The sequence below is a fragment of the Sminthopsis crassicaudata genome, chromosome 3 (assembly GCF_048593235.1).
Source record: "Sminthopsis crassicaudata isolate SCR6 chromosome 3, ASM4859323v1, whole genome shotgun sequence".
Taxonomy (NCBI): Eukaryota; Metazoa; Chordata; class Mammalia; order Dasyuromorphia; family Dasyuridae; genus Sminthopsis; species Sminthopsis crassicaudata.
Window position 1 is genome coordinate 513726439 of NC_133619.1, and position 25308 is coordinate 513751746.

General features: G+C 37.1%; 1 protein-coding gene across 1 annotated transcript in view; it reads left to right on the forward strand.

The window, feature by feature from the left end:
* The first annotated feature begins 14243 nt into the window (after positions 1-14243).
* MOGAT2 (monoacylglycerol O-acyltransferase 2) overlaps positions 14244-25308 on the forward strand; it is a 36872-nt gene continuing 25807 nt past the window's right edge. Inside the window, exon 1 of the mRNA XM_074304102.1 lies at positions 14244-14460. Coding sequence (XP_074160203.1) covers positions 14370-14460 — 91 coding nt within the window. The 5' untranslated portion in view covers positions 14244-14369. The remainder of the gene's footprint in view (positions 14461-25308) is intronic.

The window sequence follows — 25308 nt, forward strand, 5'->3', positions numbered from 1 at the left end:
CAGAATGCCACAAGGGCTTCCACTGGGTCTCAGAATGTAGATTAACCCAGGGAAATGAGAGGCGGGGCTCAGCTCGAAGATATCATACAAAAGACAGGTAGGGCATGATGGCAGCTGAGTTTACATCCAGAGAAGTTCAGGACTCTGATGTGATCAGTCCACAGAAAAGCAATCAGATGCCAGAAAGGGATTATAATTGGGGAGAATACAGGTTTTTTTGGTTTTTTTAACCCAACAGAAGGGCAGTGTCCAGTGCAAGCAGCTTCAATGTAATTGCTAGATGATGTGGAAAAATCCAGAAAGTGGTACATAGAAGGGACTAGATAGGTTAACTGCTTGGGAGAAAGGGTTTGCTTGTATCTCTACAGATGGAGAAGGAATCAGATGGGTGGCAACGAGCACCTGAAGAGAGAGACAGAAAAAGAGAAAAATCTGGAAACAAAGGAGAAGACCTAAGAACAAAATCTGCAGGAATCATTGGATTCCCTAACACAAGATGAGACAATTGCAGGACTCCAAAACTTTCAGGAATTATTGGATTCCTGGCACACGAAGTAATGAACACAATAGATCCCTTTTGGACTATTTCTAGGACCTATGGACATGTATAATTCCTTATGTTAATTCATGTTATTTGTTACATTGCTACTAGCCTGTGTTACTATGTGCTTATGTAATTTATGTAATTATGTGTAATACCTCCTATGTTGATGGATTTATGTATAATTGTTTTAAGTGAGTCCCTTCAGAAACCCCTTAATCTGATTTGATTTCCCATTTCCTTTGGTGTTTTTATCTCCCTTTCAGAGCAGTCAGGGAAGGCATGATCACCTCCTTTTTATGGTGTTTTCACCCTCTTTTTTTTTAGCAGTCAGGGAAAGCATGATCACCTCTTTTTTGTGGGTTCTCACCTCCTTGAGAAGTCAGGGAGATCATGACTACCTATGTTCTAAAAACAAAAGAAAGCGGGAGATGTTTTGGGCCAGAACTTGAAACAAGGTACTAAGTCAGTGGAATTGATAGAGATAATAGTTATCTAATTTAGCATGATGCTTAACAGTTCTCTAGTTCAGCACATGTATCTAGTACTTACTATAGTTCTACAAGATTCATACCTTTAAAAAGAGCATATATAAGCTAGGAGCCTCAGCCAGGAGTCAGTAGGGGAGATTCAGAAGCCAAAGAAAGCAGGCAGGAACTCAAGCTCTCAGAACCAAGGCCAGACTGAAAGGCTCTCCAGAAAGCTGCCCAGCCCCAGGAAGGAGATGATAAAGGAACTGGACTAAAACAAAGCTAACTGGGCCCCAGGAAAGGAGACAAGACTTGGAAAGAGACAATAAAGGATTTGGACTTTAATACCTGGCTGCAGTTGTGATGATTACTGAACTGAAATGAAGGCTGCTCCCAGAGACCCCAAGGAAACCTCAACTGAGAATATTACATTTTAGAGAGAATATTACAAGACGGATTTTGAAGGGAAAGTACTGAGTTCTGTTTTGAGCAGATTAAGTTTGAGACATGTATTAGAACTATTTATCCATTTATCTATCATCTATCCATCCACCATCCATTCATTTATCCAACTCACTAACTCAGCTAGCAAAAGATTCTAGGCTAAGCTTATTTGGTCTTCAATTTACTCCTGATTGTCTCAGAGTGAATAAAAATAGCATTTTTTTGCTATTTTGACCAGAAACCCTAAGGGTTTTCCACTCTGATTGATTTCAATTTATTTTATTTTATTTTTGGACTAGGTGCCTCATTTCTTTCTTACTTAGCTTTAATCACTGAATGAGTGTTTCCTCAGTCAAATTGAGACCTGCCAAAGACCTTAATTTAAAAAGGCCAAGGTCTCCCACTGAATACAGGGCCATTTCTTGATCTATATCTTGCTAGTGGACCAGATAGCACTGGAGGAGAAAGTGAGGCTTTGCACAGTTCACTCTCACTTAAATCCAATTCACTTACATGTCATAACATCACTTCCCTGATGTCATGGTGCTCTTTGAGAATGGAGGATAAACAATATAGCAGAGAAATCTGAATTGTCAGGAATAGAACAAGGAAAGGATTGAAGGAGTGAGCATGACTGGCCTTCCTTAATATGTAAGTTCTAAGGGGAACTCACCAGTTGAGGAGGGAACTACAGGAACTGAGAAATCTTTAGGGGAGAGGGTGGTTGAAGCATAGTAGAGTCAGGAGCAGGTGGAAGAAGACAGCAGCCAAAGCAATCAGGATGGGCCAAATACTACAACACTTAATTCTACTCATGACATTTGTTCAGAGGAAATTCCAGAGTCTCAATTATGGTTTTTATCTTAGTGACCTATTTCCCTTTTATGTATTAATTGCCTTCACTATTATCCTTCTGTAGATCTCTTAATGAATATAGATATTTAAAGTCTAAAGAATAAGGCAATAGAATCCGTTTTATCCTTTTCTGGCTGGTAGTGCATAATTTATTATAGTGCTATAGCAATCAAGCTACCTACTTCTTCGAGCTACAAAAAAAAAAAATAACAAAATTCATATGAAGGAATAAAAAATACAGAATATCAAAATAAATAATGAATACATTAAGGAATTAAGGAAGGAAGAGCATTTTTATACTACAAAGTATATCGTAAACCAATAATCATAAAAATTATTTGATGCTGACTGAAGAAAAAAATAAAAAAAGATTCAGAGAAATTGACTGGACAGAAATAATAAATGATTTAATTCAATCTAGTGTTTGACAAACTTAAAAATATAAATTACTTAAGGAAAAACTCAGTTTGATAAGAATTTATTGAAAAACTAGAAATTAAATTGTTAGAAATGGGTCTTTATTTTAGAATCTAAACTCTAGGTCAACATCTTACATCCTATTAAAATAAATTCAAACTATATATGTGAACTAAGCATTAAATATCATAAAATTTAAAGAGAAAGAGAGAGAGCAAACCAAATCAGATACATTTCACACCTATGGTTAGGAGTTGAATCCTTACCAACTAAGAATTAGGAGAATTAAGAGTTAAAAATAATAAAATTGATAATTCAGATTCATAAAATTGGAAAGCTTTTACATGAATGAAATAAATATATTTAGGATAAGAGTAGAAGTGATTAACTAGGGAAATATTTTATATCAAATATTTCCAATAAGGAACCAATGAGGCAAATAATAAGAGCATATAAAACAAAAAACTAATTTTTAAATAACTTTTATTTTCAAAATATATGCAAAGATAGTTTTCAACATTCACCCCTGCAAAACCTCCTTGTGTTTGAAAATTTCCCCTTCCTTTCTCCCACTCTGTCCCTTAGACATTAAGCAATCTAATATATGTTAAACAGTACAATTATTCTATACATATTTCCACAGTTATCATGCTGTACAAGAAAAATCAGATCAAAAAGGAAAAGAGAGAGAAAAAAAAAGTAAGTAAACAACAACAAAAAAGGTCAAAATGCCATGCTGTGATCTACACTCAGTCCTCACAGTCCTCTTTCTGGATGCAGATGGCTCTCTCCATCACAAGTCTATTGGAATTTGTAGAAAGCCAGAACTCTGGAGAAGTATACTTGAAACAAGGTTTTAACTCAGAGGAATTGATGAAATAATGGTTATCTAGTTTATATATACTTAGTACTTAGCATAGTGATGTAATAGTTCTCTAGTTCACACATATTCAGTACACTGTAATGATGTAATTCTAATAGGGTATATAAGAACTGGGGACAGGAAGTTAGATGGAAGTCAGACTGGCAGACTACTGAGGGAGATTGGGTCAGATTATGATAGACACAGACTATGAAGGGAACAATAAAGATTTTGGACTTTATTCCTGACTATTCTCGTGGTGATGATTTTGCTGTCCCAAAGGCCCTGCAGAAAGTTAGCCTGAACATTACAGGATTTGGCCTGAATCACCTCATTGTTAAAAAGAGCCATGCCCATCAAAGTTGATCATCACATAATCTTATTGTGTACAATGTTCTCTTGGTTCTACTCATTTCACTCAGTATCAGTTCATGTAAGTCTCTCCAAGCTTTTCTGAAATCATCCTGCTGATCATTTCTTGTAGAAAAATAATATTCCATAACATTCGTATACCATAAGTTATTCATTCCCCAACTGAAGGACATCCACTTGGTTTCCAGTTTCTTGCCACTACAAAAAGGGCTACTACAAACATTTTTGCACATCTAGTTACTTTTCCCTTTTTTATGATCTCTTTGGGATACAGACCCAGTATAGAGACATTGCTGGTTTAAAGGGTTTGCACAGTTTGATAGCCCTTTGGGCATAGTTCCAAACTGCTCTCCAGAATGGTCAGATCAGTTCACAACCCCACCAGCTATGTATTAGTGTCCCAGTTTTCCCACTTCCCCTCCAACATTTATTTCTAGATATCATTATCCAGAAAGCATTTTTAAATAAAATGAGTAGACAGAGAATATTAATTATTTTCTTTTAAAAATTTTTTTTATTGTCAGTTCCAATTTCTCTATCTCCCTCAAGCCCCTCCCCCACTCACTGAGAAGACAAGCAATATAATAGTCAATATATATGTGAATTCATTATATAGATGTCTTTGGTTTTTTTAGAGACTTATTTATATCATATCCCCCCGATAGGCAAAACCACTTCATTGCTCTTTTCTTCATATCTGGTCTCTACAACTCACCTGAGACAAAGCCACTTTTTCGCTACTTACTCACAGGTGACAGTGACAGTTGAACTGGTAACAGAGTCTTTGAGCACATAGACATCCTTTATAGGTTGCTGAGAAAGTGTTATGCTCTTTTAATAATAATGTTCCCATTCAACCAGAGAATTGCCAAACTCCTCAGATTTTCTCTGAGACTCAGAAGAGGTTTTTTTTTTTCTCTCTCTCTCTCTAGCTATAAATATCAATTTCCTTCAAATAACTCTTCTAATAGCAATTTTATTTTTTGAATACTCAGTTTTCAGCAAAATCAAGTCCTTTCTCAGAGAAAAGTCAATATAAAGTATATCTTTACCTGACTCTGTTTCTCATTCTTAAACAAAAGAAAGCAATAGAAGGCAACACAGACTCTCTTTAGAGAATTCTTCTTTTTCATTCTATAGATGGCATGGAGCAGAGATTGTTGAACTTTTTCTATAAAGAGTCAGTCAGTCAGTAAATATTGTAAACTTTGAGGAGAGAAAAAAAATCAAAGCTATCATATAAAAGTAGGTGGGTATATAATAAAAAAAAATTGCCACAAATTTTCATTGATGAAGTTCAAAATATGCTAATGTTAATTGAATATATTTTTAATAATATAGGTCAACTAATGAAAAGAATGGAATTCTTTCTAGGGGAATATATTTCAATGAATTAGGGTTCAAAGTTCTAGGGGCAGCTAGGTGGCAAAGTGGATAGAGCACCAGCCTTGAATTCAGGAGGACCTGAGTTCAAATCTGGTCTCAGACACTTAACACTTCCTAGCTGTGTGACCCTGGGCAAGTCACTTAACCCCAGCCTCAGGGGGGAAAAAAAAGAAGAAGAAAAAAGAAAAAAAAGAGGGTTCAAAGTTCTATCCCAAAAGCAATTGCAAATGTTTATCAATTATTATTGACATCTGATAACATTTTATTCATTTCTTCTTTGAAAATGGCTTTTCACAGAGATAAATACTACCAAATGCTGATATTGCTCCACAAGCATATGATTTCATTTGAACATATTAATCACTTGTGAAGCATTTATAGAATCCTATTAGATTCTTACCTTGATATCTGCTTTTTAGCAAGTCATTGCATTATACATTAATCACTTCCAACTGAAGGTTAAGTAGAGCTTCCTCAATTGCACAGTTAAAACAAATTTTGAAATATGGAAATTTATTTTATACTTGTGTTGAGGTCTAAAAAACACTGTAGAACTGTAGTTTGCACTATATAAACTACATAGTTTATATAGTTTGTATATTTCTATAAAACTGTAAAAATGGAGCTCTTATTTCTTTTTTTAATTCTTGAAAGCATGGAAATTGTCTAAAGCAACTAGAAATTACTTGTGATTCAAACAGTATTATTTTTCATCAAATTGACTTTACTTCAATATGTTTCACATATAAGTGTAATTTTGCCTTGTAATTGTAAAATTATTTTATTAAGAGACTTTATCAAGTCTGCAGCAAAAGCTAATTTCCAAAGCCATTTAGTGATTGATAATAGAGGTTAAAGGCAATTCTTATTTATAAAGTTTTCCATCCCTGTCCTGAGCTTTAAAAAACTCAATTTTTTTCTTTTTAATTTATACTCTTCTTTTTGTATTTTGACATGATGAATATGTGCTTGTACTTTTAAAAAATGTTGTCAAAATCATCATTCAGTATGTGCTGAACCCTAACCCTAACCCTAACCTCACACAGTCTCTGTTTTGTTCTAACTCTTCAACTCTGCTGTTGATAATATAATCCTAAAATAATACATAAAGGAATTATCATGGCTGTGCTCCAATAACACATTATTTAAATTCAAAAAGTTTGCAGGCCACACAGGACATGCTATGAACCAAAAACTGTCATTTATGACTGGGAAGCAACAAGTTACCCACACAATTTCAGATTGAGTTCTCTTCCAGTGATCTTCCAGTCACTACAGACTCCATTAGATTTCAGTACAGCTTATCTTCCACTTTCTGAGCCCTGATTGTGACTTCTACTGCACTCAGCTTCTCTTCAACTCCTGTTGGCTTCTTCCTAGAGCATCTCCTCTGGTTTTTAATGCTTCAAATTAGTCTCCCCTCAGTTCTTGAGAATGACCTCTAGTCACCCATTATTAACAGGATGTGAAAGCCAAAAATGCCACCTTTCTATCAGTTATAACTCCCACATAATTACTCAAGGTCCTATTTCTTGTTTCAAACTTTTAAAATTCTAAAAATGGTCACATGCAAATGAGCTAATAAAACACAATGCCCTGCAACATTGATTACATTACTGCAGATATCCCTCTGCCTCTGAATGAGTTTGTTGTTCAATCATTTCAGTTGTGCCTAAATCTCTGTGACCCCATTTGGGCTTTTGTTGGCAGAGATTCTGGAGTGGTTTGTCATTTCCTTCTATAATTCATTTTACAGAGGAGAAAACTGAGGCAAACAGGATTAAGTGACTTGCCCAGAATCACCCAGCTACTAAGTATCTGAGGGGACACTTAAACAGGAGCTTTCAATTAATTCACTGGAGGATAGCTCTCTGTGTGGTCCTAAGAAAAGTTTATGTTTCTCCCATTTTTATCTGAGAAGCTATGTTTATTCTCAAGGTGATTTTATCAGTTTCTCTTCTATGCATATTCTTTTCTGACCACTTCAGTTATAGTGTCCACATACAATATAGGTAATGCTTTATATGTGGATTATAGAACCCTATGAATGATATTAACTAACAGTTCTTCTAGGTAACTTCTGAGATCCTGAATCTTAGAGAAGGCAATTTTCCATGACTGTTTTCAGAAAATCCATAAGTCACTGGGGTTTATATGTTGTTTCATGGGAACTTCTTACTGAAGCAGTTAGAATGCACCAGTTCTCATGCCAAGTTTCTCCTTGAGATGATACTTCCATTCACCAGACACTAGAACATCTCAAAAATAAATTTCTCTGGATCCACTCTTGAGTTATCAAGTTTTGACTGGGTTTCCCCAATGTTTGGTATACATTTCCCCACCTACTAATTTTCTTCAAAGCTGGAGTACAACTTCCCACATGAAGCCTCCCCTTCTTCCACTTGCTAATCTCCCCAGAAAAGACTTGGTTATTTATGAGTATTAAACTCTAACATATAAAGAACTTTGGAAACTTTAAAGTGCTTCATAAATGTTAGTTATTATTGTTGTATGATAATTTCTACTATAGCATCTAGGTGGCATAGTGGATAGAGGGCTAACCCTGCAATCTGAAAGGCCTAAATTCAAATTCAAGTCACTTCACCTTTGCCTTCCTCAAGTTGCTCAATTATGAAATGGGAATAATAATAGCATTTACCTCAAAGGGTTGTTGTAAAGATAAAATGAGAAATTATTTTTAAAGAGTTTTGAAAACCTTAAAGTGTTCTGTAAGTGCTAATTATTGCCATTTTTAAAAAATGAATTATTTTTTAGCTAGATGGCACAGTGGATAGAATACTAGATCTAGAGTCAGGGAGACCTAAGACACTATCTATGTGACCCTCAACAAGTCATTTATCTCTTTTATAAAATGGGGATAATAATGGCACTTATCTTCTAAGATTGTTGAGAGGATAATGTGAGAAAATATTTGTAAAGCGCTTTGAAAATTTTAAAGCATGGGGCATCTAGGTGGCGAAGTGAATAGAGCACCAGCCTTGAATTCAGGAGAACCCGAGTTCAAATCTGGTTTCAGACACTTAATATTTCCTAGCTGTGTGACCCTGGGCAAGTCACTTAACCCCAGCCTAAGAGGGGAAAAAAAAAAAAAAAAAGAAAGAAAATTTTAAAGCACTATGTCAATATAAGATATTATTACTTTGAGTAGGCTGGATGTGATTCCCATCGATGTAAATATCCAGAGATTTTGCCAGGACTAAACATATCACAAGCTTGGTCACCATGTTCTCACCACATCTGTGAATTCCCTAATGGATACTATGGCAGCTAGCTTCATGGTCCAGAGGATAGAGTGCTAGGCCTGGAGTTAAGGAGTGAGTTCAAATCAGTCTTTAGACATTTAGTAGTTGTGTGGTCCTAGGCAAATCTTTTTTTTTTTTTTTTTTTTTTGAAGCACATGATTTTTCACTTTATTTTTTCATGTTCTTTTGTTTATGTTTTTTTTTTTTTATTCATTTTTCCAAATTATCCCCTCCCTCCCTCCACTCCCCCCCCCCCCATGGCAGGTAATCCCATACATTTTACATGTGTTACAATATAACCTAGATACAATATATGTGTGTAAATACCATTTTCTTGTTGCACATTAATTATTAGCTTCCGAAGGTATAAGTAACCTGGGTAGATAGACAGTAGTGCTAACAGTTTACATTCACTTCCCAGTGTTCCTTCTCTGGGTGTAGTTATTTCTGTCCATCATTGATCAACTGAAAGTGAGTTGGATCTTCTTTATATTGAAGATTTCCACTTCCATCAGAATACATCCTCATACAGTGTTGTTGTTGAAGTGTATAGTGATCTTCTGGTTCTGCTCATTTCACTCAGCAACAGTTGATTTAAGTCTCTCCAAGCCTCTCTGTATTCCTCCTGCTGGTCATTTCTTACAGAGCAATAATATTCCATAACCTTCATATACCACAATTTACCCAACCATTCTCCAATTGATGGACATCCATTCAACTTCCAGTTTCTAGCTACAACAAAAAGAGCTGCCACAAACATTTTGGCACATACAGGTCTCTTTCCGCTCTTTAGTATTTCTTTGGGATATAATCCCAATAACAGCAATGCTGGGTCAAAGGGTATGCACAGTTTGATAACTTTTTGGGCATAGTTCCAAATTGTTCTCCAGAATGGCTGGATTCTTTCACAACTCCACCAACAATGTATCAGTGTCCCAGTTTTCCCACATCCCCTCCAACATTCATCATTATTTGTTCCTGTCATCTTAGCCAATCTGACAGGTGTGTAGTGGTATCTCAGAGTTGTCTTAATTTGCATTTCTCTGATCAGTAGTGATTTGGAACACTCTTTCATATGAGTGGAAATAGTTTCAATTTCATCATCTGAGAATTGTCTGTTTATATCCCTTGACCATTTATCAATTGGAGAATGGTTTGGTTTCCTATAAATCAGGGTCAGTTCTCTCTATATTTTGGAAATGAGACCTTTGTCAGAACCTTTACTTTTAAAAATATTTTCCCAATTTACTTCCCTTCTAATCTTGTTTGCATTAGTATTGTTTGTACAGAAACTTTTTAGTTTGATGTAATCAAAATCTTCTATTTTGTGATCAATAATGATCTCTAGTTCTCCTCTGGTCATAAATTCCTTCCTCCTCCACAGGTCTGAGAGGTAGACTATCCTCTGTTCCTCTAATCTATTTATTATCTCACTCTTTATGCTAGGCAAATCTTTTATCTTGTTTGCCTCAGTTTCTTCAACTATGAAATCAGGATAATATGGCACTCATCTCTCAGGTTATGAGGACCAAATAGAAATAACATTTGTAAAGCTCTTAGTCTAATGTTTAACACATTAGTAGGCACTATATAAGTGCTTATTATAGTGCCCTATCCCAAGGCATAAAACAAATTTACATAGCTTTCTCAGTCATTCTATAGAGATAAGACTCAACATAGCTTGTACAAAAATATACTGCTAAAGACAATTGATGAACAGGTATGATTGATGAACAGGAACACTTACTACATACCAGTAGGGATATAATAGGGATATAATAAGTACAAAAAATGAAACAATCCTGAATTTCAGAGATTATTCCAGTGGGGAAGCATTATGGGAGCTACCTGTTAGTGGGTGCTGGAGATCTAATTCTGACCAGCAGAATAGATCCCTTCATGTGAGAAATGATAATGTTACAAGGAGACTGAGAGGCAGTATAAAATAACAATTGCTATTATTATTACTAAAGGCAATAAGAAGCCACCAGGTTTGTTTAAGCAAGGGAGTCAGATCTGTAGTGAAATCTGCCCTTAAGGAAAATTACTTTGGCAACATTTGTAGGACAGACAGGAAACCGGGGGAGATTTGAGGCAAGGACTACAATAAAGAGGCTACTGAAATGATCCAAATAAAAGGTGTTGAGGACTCCAACTAAGGTGGTAATGATAAGTGAAGGGGAGGCAGCAGTTGTGAGAGATTTTGGGCAATAGAAACCGCAATATCTGGCAATTGATTAGATATGTGGAGGGAAAAGGGGGGAGAATCTGGGATAATGCTAAATTTACCAACCTGGGAGACTGAAGTGATGGGCATGCCTTCAACAGAAATAGTTAAGTTTGGAAGGAGACAGGGTTTACGGAATGGCCGTGCTGGTAAATGTTTAACAACACTGAGGTTGGCCATGTATGCATGATATACTTTTTTTTAAACTTTTTAAAAAATTTATTATAGCTTTGTATTTACCAGATAGGTGTATGGGTAATTTTACAGCATTGACAATCGCCAAACCTTTTGTTCCAATTTTTCCCCTCCTTCTCCTCACCCCTTCCCCCAGACTGCAGGTTGACCAATACATATTATTAGAAGTAATATAAGTATAAGTATAAAGATATAAAAAAGTATAAGATAATTACAATATATGTATACATGTCCAAACAGAACCGGACTTTGAAATAGTGTACAATTAACCTGTGAAGGAAATCAAAGATGCTGGTGGACAAAGGTAGAGGGATTGGGAATTCTGTGTAGTGGTTCATAGTCATCTCCCAGAGTTCTTTCACTGGGTGTAGCTGGTTTAATTCATTACTGCTCTATTGAAGCTGATTTGGTTGAATGATACACTTTTAAACTGAATCTGTGTGGTTAATGTTTTCACTTTCTATTTTTAAAGTCTTACATGACTTACATGTCATAAATTTAGCATTGGTTTGTAGTATTTGCTAATGTTTAAGGTATAAATATTCACCATGAAAAATGAAGTATTTGCTATTTCCTAACTGGTTCCAGCATACTCGTAATTTAGGGAGAAAGACACTGAATTTACAATGCTTAATCTGTGCTAGCACCTTACAAGTATTATCTCATTTGATTTTCATACCAACCCTGCAAGGTAAGTGCTATTAGCCGCTCCATTTTACAGAGAGGAAAACTGAGATTAAATGACTTGTCCAGGGCCATAAAGCTACTAAGTATCTGAACTAGAGTAGAATACAACTCTTCCTGGCTCCAGGCCCACTTTCTAGCCACTGTAACACCAATTGCTACAGTTTATACCCTAGGAGAAACTCCTGTTTACCTCTTGAAATGTTATATGACTGACTACTTTAATCTACCTTACCAGTCTCATTAAACATCATTTCCCCCTATACTCTGAAAGCTAGCCCAACTGGGCTGTTGAAGTAGCTTGGATGAGTAATATAACAATGTCTCATTTCTCATGGAATAAGACATCTCCTATTTCTGAAATTGAACTGACCTTCCCATATGGAAATTGACTGTGAAAATGACAAATTCATCAAGAAGACTTCTGATCACTAGAAAATTAAAAATATATTTGGGAAGCAACAATTGGAAAAAAAACTTGAGGAGGTATTCTGGTGATTTTTTTTCACTTTCAATCGGGAATTGTTAAATTCCTGCTATGTGCCATGAATTGACATCTTTATTATCATCTTTATCTCTATTTTCTTGGTCAGGTATATGTCTAAGTAATGGGAATTGTTCTTGATGCCCACTGATTGTGAGATATAACCAAAACCTAGCTCATTTGGTCCAATGTTGTTCATCTGCACCACAGATTTTGTCTCTTTGATAACTGACCTTTAAAGCAGCTTCTTCAAGCAAAACAAAACAAAAAAAAAAATCAGAAGCCTTGAAAAACTTTGGAAGATTTGGAAGAGTGCCAAATACAGAAGAAAATGGCTTCAGCTTTCACCTATTTGTTAAGATGCATAACTGGGGCAGCTAGGTAGTGCAGTGGATAGAGAACGAGCCTTGAATTCAGGAGGACCTGAGTTCAAATCTTTTCTCAGACACTTAATACTTCCTAGCTGTGTGACCCTGGGCAAGTCACTTAACCCCAGCCTCAGGGGGAAAAAAAAAAGATGCATAACTAAAAGACTTAACTAATCTTCCCACCTCCTATGTTTTTCCTCTTCAGTCCATTCTATAAGCTGTTGCCAGAGCAGATTTTTAATATTTAATTTCTTAATTGCATGTAAAAACAACTTAAACAATTTTTTTTTTTTTTTTTTGCATTCCAGATTCTCTCCCTTCCTCCCTTTCCTTCTCCCTCTCTGAGCCAGTAAAGCAACTTAATATTATACAGGTTATACACATGCAATCATATATAAACATATTTCCATATTAGTCATGTTATGAAAGAAAACAGACAAAAAGAAAACATTAAAAAAGAAAAAAGTTAGTAAGCTTTGCTCTGCATTCAGACTCCATCAGTTTTTTTTTTTTTTTTTTTTTTTTTTTTTCTGAAGGTGGATATAGCAGTTTTCATCATCAGTCCTTTGGAATTATCATGGATCATTGTATTGCTGAAAGCAGCTAAGACATTCACAGTTGGTCATTGTACAATACTGCTGTTATTATGTACAATGTTCTCCTGATGCTGCTTACTTCACTTTGGATCAGTTTAGGTAAGTCTTTCCAGGTTTTCTGAAATGATCCTGCTTATCATTTGTAGTATTCCATTACAATTATATACAATTTGTTCCATTCCTGAAATGATAGATATCCTCTAATTTTCCAATTCTTTGCCACCACAAAAAGAGCTGCTATAAATATTTTTGTACAAATAGGTCCTTCTAGCCTTTTTTTTTTTTTTTTTTTTTTTTTTTTTTTTTAAATATCTTTGGGATATAGATCTAGTAGTGGCATTGCTGGGTCAAAGGAAACACACAATTTAATAACCCTTGGCATAGTTCTAAGTTGCTCTCCAGAATGTCAGTTTACAACTCCACTAACAATTCATTAGTGTCCCAGTTCTCTCCAATCCCGTTCAATATTCATTATTTTCTTTAGATCTTAGTCAATCTGATAGGGGTGAGATAGAACCTCAGAGTTTTTAAAATTTGCATATCTCTAATCAGTAGTGACAGAACATTTTTATATGACTAAATAGCTTTGATTTCTTTGTTGAAAAATTTGCTTGTTCATATCCTTTGACCATTTATCAATTGGGAATCAGAGCAATTTTTCTAATATACTACTATAATAATCCTATTGTCCACCAAAAAAAAAAAAAATTCTGTGATTCCAGATTGCTGTCTGAAAAAAGTATAAATTCTTATTGTCGGCCCTCAGAGACCTCCACAGTCAAGCATGATTCCCCCTTTCACTTTTCGTTTTCCAACAAACCGGCTGTCAAACACCTCGTTCTGGGACTTAATTGCTGGGTCACCTTAGATAAATCATTTCCCTCCTGAGATGGACAAACAACCTTGGAAGGTTCAGAGAGATCTTTTCACCTCCCTTCTGTGATTTGAGTGACAACTGAAAGCAGCATGGGGGGAGGGGCAGGAGCGCAGCCCAAAGCAAAGGTTGACCAGCTTGGCCCCTGGGAAAGCCAAAGTCCCGCCCCCAGGAATGAGCTCCGGGCTGGGCGAGGTCAAATTGTTCGAGTCTTCCAGTCTCCGAGGTTGCTCGGCGAGTGCGGAGTCCCCGCCGGACTACCTAAGGGAGCTTCCCCTCCCCCCCTCCCTCCGGGACTGCTAGCCGAGACCGCCAGGTTGCGGGGACCAAGATGATTTCCTTCGCGCCTCTCTCGGTGCCGCTGGAGCGGCGGCTGCAGACTTTCGCTGTGGCTCAATGGATTTTCAGTTTCCTGATTTTGGGTAAGGAAAAGAAGGTAGTCCTGGATGGGAATGTCCTTCTGTGGGAATCTTCCAAGATCCTCCTGTCCTTTCCTTTTTCAGGGCCCCTCGGGAGAAGAAAGGGAGTGGAGAGGAAGGAGGAGGAGCAAAGAAGGGGCCAATACTGACGAGCAATCTGAGGGTCCTTCAGCCTAGTTCCCCTCTCCCTCTACTACCCCAAGGTCCTGATGACGGATGGGAGAGGAGGGAGAGGGAAAAAGCCGGAGGGGTGAGAGGCTCCATTCTGGATGCTAGGATTTGAGTTCTAATCCCTGCGCTGTCATTTATATACTACCTAGGAGATCTTGGGCAAAGCCCCTAACCCCTCTCAGATCGCCTTTCTTAGTTGAACTGCTAGATTTTATCGATGAAAAAACGGAAGCCCAAAGGGTTTAGGGAGTCGGAGGGGAAAGGGATTTGTAGCCTCATCATGGAAGAGAGGAGGAAAAGACAGTCTAGGAAGGTGATCCTCAGCCCCATCTGCTCTTCCACGAGGGTGTGGTGGTGATGAAGAGGCGGGGAATGGAAAGGGCCGTGGAGGATAAAAGAAAAGTCCTTCTAGTACCGTGCCCAGAGGATGTGTTCTTGACCCCTGTGGAGTTCACCATTTTTTATCTATGCCTTGGTTGAGGGCATAAGTGGCGTGCTTGTCCAATGTCTTGAGAGCAGAAAGCTAGAAGATAACGTGTTGGCTGCCGTCAGCAAGTAAACGAGTGCATTGAAGCTTTTAAAGGTTCCTTCCAACTCTACTATTTATTTGCCACGAAACCTTAGTCAAGTTTTGCAAGCTTCAGTTTCCTTCTGTAAAATAGAACGGATACAGGGTTGCCTAAAAAGTCACAATGCCGTTTTAAGATTTGTAAGCCTTGGGGACATCCTGTATTTCCCCAGTGTTCCTCACAAGCATGTTCTGTGAGGCTAAAAGAGAAAGTATATATATATATATATATATATATATATATATATAATTTTGTAGGCTCAATCCATACTCTCAAAGTGAACAATATTCAACAAACATTTATTAGGCGCTGACTGTGTACGGAGCACTCTGCTGAATGATAAGATTTACCACCTACAATGAACCGAACTGTCATTACATCATACTTTCTATGTTACAATTTTAGTACAAAGCAACCTCTGTTGGCTCTGTGCAATGTAACCTGGAAGAGCTGACTTCCTGAGAGGAGTATAGCGTCCACTCCGGTGAGCATTATGTGAAGTAGAAGAAATGTTGGGGGCAAAGGGGATATCCAAAAAAAGTATTCAAGGGAAAGCTGAGAAGGGAGGAAGCACTCTCTATTAAAGAAATCTGAGGCTTTGTATATAATAAGCCAAGGTACCTATCCACTGCCTGGGAGGAAAGGAAGGGTCCTGAGGGAGTGAGGAGTGCCTTTCGGGTTCTAGGGATGGCTGGGCTTCAAGGGAGCCTGCCTCAGAAAGGAAAGGGTTGCATGATTTGAGGTGTTCAAGCAACTAGTAAATTTAATTAAACCACTAATATTTATTATGGGCCTAATTAATATGAGCAGAACACTATGCTAGATTCTGGGATACAAAGACAAGTGAAAAACAGGCAGTGTTCCCAGAGAGAGAGAGAGAGAGAGAGAGAGAGAGAGAAAATGTATGTGTGTGTGTGTGTGTACATGTACATATATATTAGGTTAAATATGTACAATTCTTTTAAACATATTTCCATATTTATCATGTTGTGCAAGAAAAATCAGATCAAAAGGGAGAAAGAAAAAAAAATGAAAATACTATGCTTTGATCTATGTTCAAGCTCCATACTTCTCTCTGTGGGTTGAAGGGCATTTTCCACCCCAAGTCTATCAGAATTGCCTTGAATCACCACATTGCTAAAAGGAGCCAAGTGCAACACTGTTGATCATCACATATACTGTATACAATGTTCTCTTGGTTCTTAGTGTTTATATTCTACTGAGGGAGACACATATGTAAACAAATAAATAAATACACAATAATTTCCAGGGGGAGAGAGCTCTGGCTTCTCCAGGAATCGGGAATGGCTTCCTAGTAAGTGTGGCACATAATCTATGTTCTGAAGGAAATGAGAACCAAATAAATGGAAGTGAATAGGAAAGACCTTTGAATGATGGGGGAGAGGGCCAGGACCACCTGAGCCCAGAGAAGTTGGAATGTTGATTTCAGACCCGACAATCAAATGTTCCTCACCTGACTCCAAGCCTATTATTCTTTTCTCTCTGGCTTTTCTTGATGAGTAGGATTATAGATTTAAGCTATGAATATATAGAATCAACCTGAAAAGTCATTGAGTCCAATCCCTGTATTGTATGTGGAAATTGAGGCATAGAGCTTAGACTTTCCAAGAGACACCATTATTAAATGTCTGAGGTGAGATTCCAACCAAAGTTCTAAAATAGTGGTAATTAATTTCAAATAGAAATGAGAGCTACTTAATAAATTTCATTTTTGATACCTCTACTCTAGAAGTCAAATGAAGCAGAAATATTTCTCTATAGAAATGTTCCAGGATTGCCTGGGTCTAGACAATAGGTTGACAGAGCCCTGAATTTATAGTCTGAAAACTTAGATCTTGACTCTTCTGAGATTTACCTGTGTGATCTTGGACAATATGTTAATCTCTGGAACAATACGGTAAATATTTCCTCATCAGTAAAATAGGAAGCCTTCCAATTCTAACAGTGTGAGTTTGTGGATCTGTAAAGTGAGGAGCGATTTGGAGGCTGAGAAGTGGGCTCCTCTTGGAGCTTAACAGGGAGAAGTGGGATAAGAGAAGAGAGTTTACCAGGAAGGCAAGATCAAAGGAAGTCTTAATGATAGCGAAACCTGAAAGATTTATTGGCAATGAAGAAGCTGGTAGATAGGGAGAGACTGAAGATTAGAAAGAAGGGATTGTGGGAGCAAGTAGAGAGGTTAACCATAGCAAAAAGAAGGGCTACTTCATTCTCTGAGCCTGGAATAAAAGTGGGGAGAGTTAAAGATGTCAAGAGGTATTGAAAAGATAAAATGAGGGTTCTCATAATGGGAAGAGAGGAAAGCAGAAGGAAGGGAAGGAAGGAAGAAAAGTGAAGGATGAAGGGAAGGAGAAGAAGAGAGGGAGGGAGGGAAGAAAAGAGAGATGATTGGAGGGAGAGAAAGAAAGAAGGAAGGAGGGAGGAAATATTAAGCAACTAGTATATGCCATTCGATGTGCCAAGTACTTTACAAATACCTTGTTAGATGCTGACATCAGGATGTCAGGTAAAGACATCAGACCAAGATGGCCTTTTGGAGATGAGGAAACTGAGGGAGAGTTTTGTTCCAGGTAAAATAGGAGTAGTCAAATGCTGAATGGGATGAGAAGAAGGAAGGGAAGGAGGTTTAAAAAGACAAGAGAAAATTTTGAACAGATATTGTGGGGGGATGAATAGGGAGGCTATCATAGATGGATGAAACTATAGAAATAAGGGCTTAGTTGGGGTCAGAAAACGTGAATGTGCAGTGGATCCCATTTTCATGACCCCATGATTTCATCAAATATCATTCAAAGGCTTAGGAGCAAGCATGTAACCAAGTAGGTGATGACAGAGACCCAGGTTTTGGATTAGTAGGATTTAACAGTGAATGGTGAAAGTCAGGGGTGAAGGATGAGGAATTTGAGGGTAAAGGAAAGTACCTTGTTGAACTGGCTAATTATAGACTCAAAAAAGATTGTGAAGGAAAGAAATCAATCAATATCTATCAATATAAAGTATAAAGAATAAAATGGTTCCTACTCTCTAAGGCAGCTCAATGGAGGCCCAGAAACTGGAAGACCTGAATAAAAATCCAACTTCAGACACTCAGTAGTTGTGTGAGCCTAGGCAGGTGACTTACCTTCTATTTGCCTAAATTACTCCCTGTTTATTTCCATTTTACAGTTGAGGAAACTATCTACCAGATTGTTGTGAAACCTAAATAAGATAATATTTATAAAGTATCTAGCATAGTGCCTTTCAGACACAAAGTAGGCAAATATAGAAATGCTTATTCCCTTTCTTTCCTCCAACTCACAGTTAACATTCTAGTAGGGGAGTCAACATGCGTATAAACATGTGTAAAGCACAAATAGAAAATTAATAAATACAAATTTATTAAATAAAAAGTAATTTGGGAAGAAGGGCACAAGCAATTAGGAATCAAATAGATTCAAATAGAATCAAGTAGGACTTCAAGTAGAAGATAATACTTCAGACTTTTTTTTATTTACTTAAAAAAAGTTTTAAAAATAACATTTTACTGATGTCTTTTGTTTTTTACATCATTACAGTTTTCCCCAGTATTTCTCCCTCTCCCCTTCTCTCTTTTTTTAAAAAAAATTTTCCCTCCCTTTCTCAAAGAGCCATTCTGTCTGACAGATAGAATTATTATTAATTTTTTTTTTTTTTTGCTTTTTGCTGAGGCAATTGGGGTTAAGTGACTTGCCCACGGTCATATAGCTAGTAAGTGTTAAGTATCTGAGACCAGATTTGAACTCATGTCCTCCTGACTTCAGGGCTGGTGCTCAGATAGAATTTTTGAAGACCAAAAAAAAAAAAAAAAAAAAAAAAAGAGGAAAAAGTCAGCACAATTGATCAACACAATGAAAAAATCTAAAAACATTCAATGTGTAACACTTGTGGTCACCCACCTCTAGCCAACCCATCCCAAATATTCTCTCATATTTTTCATTTAGGCCATTCTGGATCTTTATAATTTTGCTACATTAACATTTGCTTTCTTTGTGTTTGACTAATCTTTCTATTTATTTTGTGTTCACTGTGTGTATTTTTTTCCTTGGATCTGCTGAATTTAATTTGTGTTAGTTCAAATAGCTGTCTTTTTCTGTTTCTCATCATTCATCACTTTCGACATTTTTTACAGCACAAAAACAAAATTAAATTAATGGACATTTATTTTAGAGACACTATGAGGTGGCTATAAGGAGGACGTAAATTCCTGACTTTTGGGAAGACGGGTGCTGAGGCTTAGAGACTGAAGGGAAGGGTCAAATTAAGTGATTTCAAAGGGCAGGAAGATGGGAAGTATTCACTGAGATTGTGAAGATAGATTGGGGCCAGATTATGTAGGGCTTTAGAAACCAAAAAGAATTTATTGTTTATCTTAGAGGCAGTAGGAAGCCACTGTAGTTAATTGAGTAAGAAAATTACATTTATTTATGCTCTTAAAAACAATATCTTTGGCAGCCAAGTATAAGATAGAAAGGAGAAATGAGTAACTTGAGGAAGGAAAGGTAATGAGGAAGTTGTAATCAGAGTCTAGGTGAGAGATAAGAAAGGCCTTGAAATGATATTTGTGTGAGTAAAGAAATGCTGTAAAGGTAGAAATGGTAAGATGTTACAACTGATTAGGTATATGGATCGAGGGAAAATAAGGAGCTCTGAATAATTCTTAGATTACTAACCTGGGAAGTGGGAAGAATGGTGATGAATTCAAGAGACACTGGAAGATTTGAAAGAAGGGACAGAATGTTTGGGAAGAAAGTGAGTTTGGTTTTGAACAGATTGCGTTTGAGATATTATCAGGACATCTAATTTGATGTTCATTGGGTAATTGATGATGTGGAATTGAAGCTCACTAGGCAAACTAAAACTGAACACACACAGAGACACGTGTATAAATATATATGTCGATATTTATGTGTAAATATTGTTGTTTATCCTTCATTCTTGAAGAGGATCATGAGTGATGCAGTGACATACAAGTGAATTGAATTTAAGGCAGAGAGGTCTGCGCAAGGTCACCTGCTTCACTTTCTTCTCCAGAGCCATCTGAGTCCAATGGCCAGCTATAGATCAAGAGAACTGGAGATGACCCTGGATACAATGGGAGACTTATGTGTGTTTGTGTATATATGTATGTATGTGTGTGTATATATGATATCTGCAAAGAAATGACCGTTTAACCTATGAGCACTATGCCAAGATAAGGAACATTGAGAAGAGAAGAGAACCTTAGTTAACACAGTTAGACATGTTCAGTTAGAAGACATGTTCTGAATAATGAGCCAGGAAAGATACAGAAAGAGAGTAGTTAGGCTGGTGACAATCAAACTAGGAGAGTGTTTTCACAAAAGCTCAGGGAGAAAGAGTGTCTAGCAGGAGTAAGTAGGCAATAATGACAAATGGAGCCAGATTAAGACTGGGGGGGGGGAAATGAGATGATTTCTCATTTATGAGATGAGGAGTAACTTTGAAAGACCAGTTTTAATTGAGAGATGAAGGCAAAAGACAGATTGTCGAGAGCTGAGGAGTGAATGAGAGAAGAGTCAGTGAAGATGAGTGTCCACATCTTTTTCTAGAAGTTAAGCTGGAAAAGGGAAGAAAGATACAAAATGATAGCTTGAGGAGTGGTAGAGTTCATTGAAAGGGTTTTAAAAAAAATTTTTTTTTAAAGGATGAGTGCAATTTAGGATATATTTGTGGACAACAGGGAAGAAGCCTGTTGATAAGAAGTTGAAGATTCATGAGATGGGAGTGGGATGATTGAATATTCATTCTATTAGAGAAGATGGGAAAAAATGTAATCAAGTGCACTTGTTTCTGACCTTGGCAAGGAGAAGCAGCATCTTCTTGTCAAAAATTGGGAGAAATGAGAGTAAGAAAGAGTATTGGAGAGGTTTAGAGCCACATACTTTAATTAACAAAACATTTACATTTTCTGAATTTGTTTTCCAACCTTGAGCCACTTGGAATACAAAAGGTTATAAAAAAAGTTTCAAGAGCAGTAAATATAGGAAACACACACACACACACACACAAACACAAACACACACACACACACACACACATACACACACACACACACAAACAAACAAGAGACCACCTCTGTAGAGTCACAATCTGTGCCCAGGCCTGGCCACCTGATGAGGTAACAGTCGAAGCAAGTTCTAGGGAATTTGTGCTTATTATCAAAATCAAGCCAACATCACAAGATCTAAGTGGATTTCAGACAGATGAGCAGAAAATGATGACACCTGGATGATGCAGCAGTGGGTGACCTCACTCAAGGGGGCACTTAGCCTGAGGTTTGAGGGGAATACCACACACTCCATTAAAAACTACAACCACTCAGGTCTTCTTGTCCATAGCCAGAATATCCTTTCCACTTGCTCTATGGCCATGAAATGGTATGGAGGATGTCAAAGAGTTTTGAAATGAAGAGAATAGAAAAGGAGGGGACTCATGTCAAATGACCTCAATTTCCTTAGTAAGGTATGAAGGGGGCAATAAGCCAAAGGGAAGAATCAAGTTATAAACTTGGTTCAAAAAAGGGTAGGAATGTGTGGGAATGATAATTAGTTCCATTTTGCATATATTGAGTTTGAAATGCCCATGGGACTTCAGTTCAGATTTTCCAATAGGTAATATGGAACTGTAGGTCAGGCAAGAGACCAGGGCTGGATATAGAAGTTTGGGAATCACTGGACAGAGATAATAATTGAACTCACGAGAACTGATGAGATCACAAACTAAAGAGAAGGGACAAGAACCTAGGAAAGAGCATTGAGGAAATCACTTAGGGCATGAAATATAGATGAAAAGTTAGCAAAGGAGACTGAGAAGGAGCAGTCAGCTAAGTGGAGGAAAATTAAAAGAGAAATGTTATGAAAGTCCAGAATGGAAAGAGTATTCAAAAAGAAAAAAAAAAAGTGGCCAGAAGTGTCAAATGCAGAGAGGTTAAAAAGGCTGAAGCTAAAGAAAAGATAAATAGATTTGTCAATTAAAAAATTGCTGATAGCTTTGTGCATAATCTGTTTAGTTGAGTAATAAGTTAAGGAGCCAGAGCACAGAAGACAGAGAACTGAGGAAAGGGAGAAAGAGTGGAGTCAGTGAGAGTAGATAGTTTTTTCTAGAAATTTGTCTATGAAGGGAAAGATAGACATAGGATGTTGGCTTGAAGTACTGATAGAACCTATTGTGGACAGCTAGGAATCAGTAAATAGAGACCAATTAAAAATTATAGGCAAGGTAGGATTACTGTGAGGAAAGATACTGGAAGAAATAGGAGAGGAAAGAATCAAACTAATATTATTATTATCATGTCATCATCATCATCATTATTTCATTCTACTTTCAAAATCCTTGAAACACATTAAAAGCACTTCTAGGATCTTTGCCTAATTAGACTTCTGTGACCTTGGATACATATCATCAGCCAATATCAGAATATAACTAATTTATGTTTTAGTTTTTTGTGATTATTTACTCCTAATTCTTTTCTCCTACACTCATTTATTTCATTTATTGAATAATTTTGACTCTTTTTAAAAAAGACAGAATTCTTGTGTCATTTTCTATCAGTAATTCTAGTTGAATTTAGGCCTAAGCTGTGCTTTTTCTTTGCATTTTTGTTTGTAGATATTTTGAAGCTTTCTCCAAAAACCCTTCTGAATTAATATTTTGGATGGTCTTGTCACCATAATAACTCTTTGGTGGGATTTTTTTTTTCCTGTTTGCTTTTGCTCATTTTCCTAGCCTACTTCCTAACTTTGAACTTTATTAGGGGTAGCTCTGCACACTTCTGGAAAAAAATATCTAGATTGTGCTCTTGTTTCTTAGGTCCTGCTATTGCATTCTTAGGAATACTGATTATTGTATTATTATAGAATCACAGGTTAAAGAACAGTGTTCTCAAATTGGTCTGCTTCAGAGCAAAGTCTGATCACTTCTCTCCTAATCTGAACTTTGAAAGTTCCAGATAGGTATGAAAGCAATATACCTGTGGGCTTGTCACTAGTTGGAAGTACCAGTAGATGTGTGCTGGACTCAAACATTGTAAGACAACTAAAAAACCCTTTTTTTCTTTTCTTTTTGCTGAGACAATTAGGGATAAGTGACTCCCAGAGTCACACAGCTAGGAAATATTAAGTGTCTGAGGCCAGATTTGAACTCATCTTAACTGACTTCAGGGCTGGTGCTTTATCCACTGCGCCATCTAGCTGCCCCTTAGAAAACTCTTTAGGTTTATAGTGTCAGAACTTAATGCTTCCCTTCCCAGTTCTGGTTATTCCATGGCATTTTTCAAATTGGAATGGAGTTTGGCAGAAAGAGACTAATCTGTTTTTGGGATGAGAGCTATACAACTGCTACTTGCTTCTGCAACTTGTTCAACACATAGTCTAGGGCTTCCTTTTGTTTTTCATCCTGGAATGCCATCCATAAGTGGAGGCATCTATGATCTGGAACTACATAGTAAATAAAAGAGCTGCCAATTAGGACTTGCTCCTGCAACATGCACAATTCCTAGAATCTCTATAGTAGATCTAGAATGTTATTTTACTGTAGCACATTCTTAGTTCTCTTTCACTTGCTGCTGTGCATGGTATGTGTGTTTATAATCTATCTCCTTTGTCTGTAGGTTTTTCTGTCCCTGTGCCAATCTGGACTGGAAAAATGACTTGCTGTAACTTTTCCCCCCTTTATATTTCCCAATCAGGATCTACGTTAGTGTGTTTTTTAAATATGCATGGAGGAGTTGTGAGGCAAAACTTAGCTGTACTCTTTCTTGATATTCTGAAATCTTGGCTCCACCTCCACACTGATTTCTTAGTTGCCAAATCTATTGACCTTTTCTTAATTCTCATCCTTTTGAACCTCTTTGTACCATTTGGCACTGTTGATCACCTCCTTGATACTTTCTTCTATCTGGATTTATAGGAGATTGTCCTCTCTTGGCTCTTTCTGCCTTTTCAATTGTTTTTTGTAGCCCCCCCTTTTTTTTTTTTAACAAGCTGTTGTCTTTTTTAAAATAATATTTCTGCATCATTCTCATTTCTTTTCCCTTTTTTTTTCCTCTTAACGCTCTTATTTGATTTTTAAAAATTTTAAATTATCTCTCACAGGAATTCTTGTTGGTTTAATATCAAATTCACATTTTTTTTTTCCCTTTGAGGCTTTGCTTGTAGCTGTTTTAATATTATTATCTTCAATCAATCTTCCCTAGCACCATAATAGCTTTTTGTGGTTGGTTCTTTTTATTGTTGTTGCTTGATTATTTTTCTGGACTATTTCTTTACTTTGAGCTTTATGTTAAAGTTGGGCTTTGTCCATGAGGTGAGGATGGGGGTCAGAGGGATAGGGCCCATCCTAAGCATCAGGCTCTTTTCATAATGTTTTCAGAGCTAATTTTGGGGGTTGGAAATTTCCAGAGCTCCCAAGGTGGTAGTTTAGGGATAGGTGTGGTCACAGAAGTGTTACCATTCCTCAAAGCTTCTGCTTTCTTGAGACTGCAAGCACTCTTCTCCACCCTGAAAGTCTGGCCGGAAATAGGTAAAGCCAATGGAATCATCAAATAGTATCCAGTTCTGTGTTTAGGATTAGCACTAGGGTCCCCTGTAATCCCTTTCTGATTGGTAACCTAATCCCTTTACCATCTGGGCTTTGAGAGATCCTAAAGCTGCTGCTGCTGCTGCTACCTCCAGTCTTATTGCTGGTGTTATTGCCATATGGGCTCTAGGCCATGTCATTCCAGTTCATGGACCTTTCCTTCCAATCTCCTAAATCTTGTTGGACTGTTAAAATATCTCACTCCTACCTTTTGTTAGCTCTCCTGATCCAGAAGTCAATTTGAGACATTATTTTAAAGTTGTTTGGAGAGGAATGTTGGGAGAGCTCAGCTGCTTCCTCTTCTCTGCCATCTTGGCTCTGCCCCCAGAAGTAACCAACTGTTGATGAAAGTCAAGGCTCTTGGGTCCTGGACCCTCATGTTTTTGTTTTTGTTTTTATTCTACACTGTGCTACTTTGTGATCTCATCAGCTTCAGTGGGTTTAATAGCTTTAATAATCTCTATGCAGATGATTTCCAGGT